The sequence below is a fragment of the Phoenix dactylifera genome, unplaced genomic scaffold (genome assembly GCF_009389715.1).
Source record: "Phoenix dactylifera cultivar Barhee BC4 unplaced genomic scaffold, palm_55x_up_171113_PBpolish2nd_filt_p 001520F, whole genome shotgun sequence".
Classification (NCBI taxonomy): domain Eukaryota; kingdom Viridiplantae; phylum Streptophyta; class Magnoliopsida; order Arecales; family Arecaceae; genus Phoenix; species Phoenix dactylifera.
The window spans coordinates 4,571-10,056 of record NW_024068829.1 but is presented as its reverse complement, the minus strand read 5'-3'; the positions used below and the strand labels follow the sequence as shown (position 1 = coordinate 10,056).

Sequence of the window (5,486 nt, the reverse complement as noted above, 5' to 3'; positions counted from 1 at the left end):
AAGCCTCAATAACTATACCGGTTGACAATGGCAAATTATTGAAAAATAATAAAAGTACCAACCCTAACAATTAAAATATACGCTAGCTGGCAATGCCTCACTATCAGAGCAAGGTAGAATCTTGTCCATTAATTATGCAACGACGAATCAAAGTTTACATATGACACCTACCCCTTATAGTAATCAAACATCTTTAAATTTGTAACTAAACCTAATGCTACTATTTACCTAACTACCATGTTCTCACTCCCACGGTATACGGTCACCTGCGGTATCGTTGCCTCTAGTCTGACCTAATGGCACTGCCACCTACCTAGGCTAGCCAACGACGTGTCCTCGAACCTTACCATGGATTGTGATCCTTGGTGCGTAACGTAAAGCGCCACCCCCAACTCTGACAAACTCAAACTAAACTCTCGGATGACGTCTGGTGTCAGAGTGGACCCAGCAGAAAGCGCCAACGATCGATAACAAAATAGAGATAAAAAAAAAATAAATCAAAACAATGACATTCCACAATTAATTTCCTAGCTCCAAATCCAACTCTCCACCTGCCAATTAACCTTTAAGACAACAATCCTATTAATTCGAGTAATATGTAAAAGGAAAGGAATTAAGGAGGAGAGAGAAATTCTTTTTTAAAGAAGGAAAGAAAATTAATTTAGTGGGAATAAGACGTAGAGAACATTCGCCACGTAATACGGAATACCGCTTCATGAAGCGCCTCGTGTTCGGCCCCGTATTATTCATCTCCCAAAAAATCGAAATATTCGCCACTTTTTTTCCTTTAAATACCACTTAGCTCCTCCATATTCCCTACACAAGACGTCTCTCCACCCTCACTCTCTGAAAATTTTCTCCTCCTTTTCTCTGTACTTCGCTTTCTTGGTTTCTGACAGAGATTATCTGGTTTGAGGAAGGGGGGGTGTTCTTTCTCTTGAACATTTCTCCAAATCCCCCCGTACTCTATCGGTTGTCTCTCTAAAAAAAAATATTTACCTTCTATCTGGCAGATAGAGCGGGGTGGTGGGCCTCTCTTTCTGTGTAAAATATTTGGTGGGTGCTGTCATGGGTGGGGGATAATTTTTTCTCTTTTTTTTATTTTTTTTTTTTGTTTTAGGTATAGAAAGAGACCGGGCTGGGGATGCGGTCCATGCGGAGGAGGGGGGCGTGGCATGGAGGGTACCAGCAGCAGCGTAGGGACAGGGGGTGGGTGGGGGCCACCGCGAGGCCGCCGCCACGGTACGGCAGGCCGCCGCCATCGCCATCGCCTGGTAGTATACGCACTCTTTGCCCCAACTCTCTCTCACACACGCGCGCGCGCGCACGCACATAAAAATCGCGACTTTGGCGTGCGTTTTCTGGGCTTCATTCGAGGGTTCTTCGTGTTTGCTTTCTCCCAGAAGTGGCAGAGTTTAATACTTTCGTTGCATCTTCTGTTGCATGGACGAGTTGCTGGGTTTTTGATACTTAAGTATTTGATCTTGCTTTTGTTTTCTTTCATTTGTTGTCGGTCAAATGAGGGATTTGAATGGGTTTTGCTCTCTCTTGCTGTCTTTTTCCTCCAAAGTTCATATTTTGCTTCTACATATATTTTTCCTGCTGCATGGGTGATGTGAGCGAAACCTATGGGTTATGAGATGCTTGAAGTTCAGAGTTTTTTTCTTTTTTTCTTTTTTTTTGGATGTTGTTTTCGATCCGGTATAGGCATGTGTGGATGAGTGATTCCTGAGGGGTTTTACCCTCATCAGCTTTTGGTCGTGGGAGTGTTTATCATTTGCCCCCTAGAGCTTCTCTCTTTTTCTGGATTTTTTTCGTTGCTGAGGACAGTGAGCGAATCCTTTGCGTTTATATTCTTAAAGTTTTGGTTTTTATTGATACTGTATTTGATTTGGCTTAAGTAAGTGGAGTTGGGTGACTCTTGGGGTTTTTCTACCTTAAAACAATGGATGTTATACTTTCTTTTCACTCTTTTGCTTCGCAGAGAAGAAAAGTTTGCTCTATTTTTTTTGTCCCGAAGTTTTTTTTTTGTACCAAAAAAAAGTTTAGTTTTTGGGATTTGTTTGGGGGTGCTATGACCGAATCCTGTGGGTTTCAGATGCTTAAAGCTCTAATTTTTATTGATGTTGTGCTTGGTTTGGTATAGCTATTTGGAGATGGGGTATTCTCGGGTTTTGATACGGTTTTACTCAATTTATTTATTTCTTTATTCTTTTTTGTGCATGGTATTGTGATGGAATCTTATTCGATTCTGAAAGTTCTATTTTGTTTAATATTGAGTTTTTTTTGGGTATTGGTATGAATATAATATATCGTTTCTGCATTCTGTTGTGCTTTGTGAATATGGAGTCTGATCTGAATGTCAGGTTTTTCCTCTCCCATTAGGTATTCACTATATGATGTTTAGCTGATTTGTTTATGCTTACACAAAGGGGAAAAATAAAAAGATGTAGAGTCCTTTGATTCATTTCTGTTGTTTACGTATATCTGCATGTAGTTCTTTGCTTATGCCTCTGGCAGTAATTCTTTATACATGGAGAGCTTTCCGGTCTATTTTGATTGTTCCTCTATGTGATTGTGGCCAAGGATCAAGTTCGGGATGGCTATCTTATTAATTGGAGTTGTTTAGGAAATTTGATTTTGTTACGTCGTATTTTAGCTGAAAGCTGAGCTAGTTACTGTTTAGGGACTGAAAATGGAACGTAGTCATTTTGCCACAACTGAATACCATACCTTTCTTTCGTTTGGTGAAAATGTTTAATGCTCTTGATGCAACAATAAAGGAGAACGGTGGAAAATGATTGAATTTTTTTTTTTTAAACATAAATAATTGTGAATGGTTTCTATCACTTATATATTTTCTTCAATAACCTGAATTATAAGTTAATATCAATGCCTTTGGTTCTCTATTTTCTTTAATCGCTTGAACTGTGGAGGTTCTCTAGAGAAGTATGCTTTCGTATTTGTATTTTATGGTAGTTGTGTCAAGAATTTGGATATATTTTTGGCATTTCAAGTTCAGATGGGTTTGTTCTCTTAGAAAATGGAAATGCTTAATGTTTCCTTAACTGGTTGTGCCTTTTCTTCTATTTTCAGTAAAGTTTATTCCTTTTTGCAAAAAAATAGGGACATCAGAGTGTTCGGTTCCTCTGTGGGAGAAGAATTTCTGCACTGAGGTGTGCCGAATCCCATGGCATAGGATTTGTGATGTCAAGAATGTGATGGGGTGGTATGATGACATTGTCAAATGGAATGATTCAGCAGGAGAAGAGGCTTTCAGGAATGCAAAGGCCCGGTACTGGGCAGAGATTAATGGTCTCCACTGTAATCTTCCTCTGCCTGATCCTGATATGCATATTGACATGGTTTCTGATGATGCATATATTGATCCTCAGCTAGTAGAGGATCTAGAAGATGTGTATAAACAGCCATCTGGTGCAAGTTCTCCTGGAGGTTCTTCTAGTGTTGCAGATAAACCAATTCTGGCAACTGGATGGTTTCAATCAAAGGATCCAGGTCTGCATGAATGTCACATTCCATCGGTGGTGGGGGATTCTGATGATCTATTCCCCATGAATGACACCAAACCTGAGCCTCATACTGTAAATGCTGAATGTGGCGATGCATCAAAGTTAGTCAGCAGGGATGAAGGTAGTGGTGAGAATGGTAACTCTCTCAATATGCCCATTCCTACTGTTGCAGATGAACTAGTACCAATGATTGGATGGATTGACATAAAGGATATTGTTCCAGAAGGGTGGGGAGATGACACTGAAGCTGAGCCTGTAAATGGTGATAATAATACTAACTCTGGCAATGCAGCAAATTTCATTGAATGGATTGACATAAAGGATATTGTTCCGGATGGGTGGGGGGATGACACTGAAGCTGAGCCTGTAAATGGTGATAATAATGGCAATGCAGCAAATTCGATCAGTTGGGATAAAGTCTCTGACAATTATGTTGGCTCAAAGAATAGTGGCTGGGGTAGTAGAGCTGTGCAGGATAGTTGCAATGTGTCGAATCAGAGCAGTGTTTGGGATGGTGGAGTTTTGCGGGATGGTTCATGGGTCAATCAAGGGGGATGTTCATGGGGGCATTGGGAGAACAAGACTAATGGCAGAAAGCGGAACAGAAACCGCTTTGGATCAAGATATGCTAATCTAAGATTCCAGGGGGAAGATCGCCGCACATAAAATAACTTGAGAAACTGCAGGGGAAAGAAGTGGACACACTATGGTTATGATAGTGTGAGATAAACCACCTCATGCTATGGGACAATGGAGCTCCATGCATTGTTTTGGTCCAATAAATCATCAAAGATCAGGCGAATCAATCCATGCATGGCAATGAAGAAATATTGTCCGAATATGTTTGATCATGTTTGTTGATTTGTCGATCTTTCTCATGAGAACCTGCATTAAGGGACAAGAAAATTGCTTTACCTTTGACATGGAATTGGGCATACAGTGTCAACCTATGCTGTTATTGAAGCTTTGTATTTTGCTTTCTTGCATGAGAAGTCTATGTAATTCTTCATTTGTTGTAATTTGGTATTATTGTGCTATATAGTATTCAGTGAGCTATTTTGAGTGCCTACTTGTCTGTGATTCACATATTTTTCACTCTTCTTCTTCTTCTTCGTCTTGGCATGCTAGTTTTGCATGTTCAAGTGTTCTTTCACTAATTTATGCACTGAGCTTATCAAATTTCTCAATGCAGATGCTGTTATCTACTGGTCTTTGTTTCTTGATATACATGGATCCCAGAAAACTAACATAAATTTATGAAGGTGCTGTATATCTTACCATATTTATTGGTATCTAAAGGTTGTTTATGATACCAAACTTTGTAGAGTCCCACATTCTTGAGTAATGTCTTCATGCATCTTTTTGCAGGCCATAGTATGCTCTTTTAGTCTGTCTTGTAGCTTCTGCAGTTAGCACACAGTCAGCCTGAAAGTGCTGGTACAAAGCTGATGAACCTTTTGATGGTCAAACGTTGAAAGATTGACAAGAGGACAAAAAACGGGTAACAGTGTTAAATTATTGGATGACTCTGTCTGTGGTCAAACATTGAATTAAAGATTGGTGAGAAGTGTTTTTTTGCTGCAGGGTATCATGTTTAGTATCATTACAGTGAATACTTGTTACTGACAAGATTCCCAAAAAAATGTGTCTATAATGTTAATGCATGCCATACATGCATTTTGTTGAAACCAGGCAAATATGATAGAGATAACATATACAATGGATATGTTTTTGTTGAAATTATGAAAATATGGTAAAGCTGTCAACAATTATAAATGTCTGTGGGTGTTATATTGCTTTAATAACAAGTGTTTGGCATTCATTCAGTTGACTGCCTATGTGGATTTTCATTTGCTTTGATGGCAAGTGTTTATGATAAATTCAGTCCCATGTTTAAGCACTTCCTAATCTCATGCCTTTTCCATCCTTTGCATTTGCACATGACAAAGAAGTTAT

At 39.3% G+C, this 5,486-nt stretch overlaps 1 protein-coding gene across 1 annotated transcript; it reads left to right on the top strand.

Annotated features, from left to right (window-relative positions):
• The first annotated feature begins 1,340 nt into the window (after positions 1-1,340).
• Positions 1,341-5,217, top strand: LOC120108735. The gene is made up of 3 exons (XM_039122434.1): positions 1,341-4,528; positions 4,723-4,792; positions 4,899-5,217. Exon 1 carries the CDS (start codon positions 3,222-3,224, stop codon positions 4,194-4,196), a length of 975 nt encoding a protein of 324 aa, XP_038978362.1. The 5' UTR covers positions 1,341-3,221; the 3' UTR covers positions 4,197-4,528; positions 4,723-4,792; positions 4,899-5,217.
• Positions 5,218-5,486: the final 269 nt, after the last annotated feature.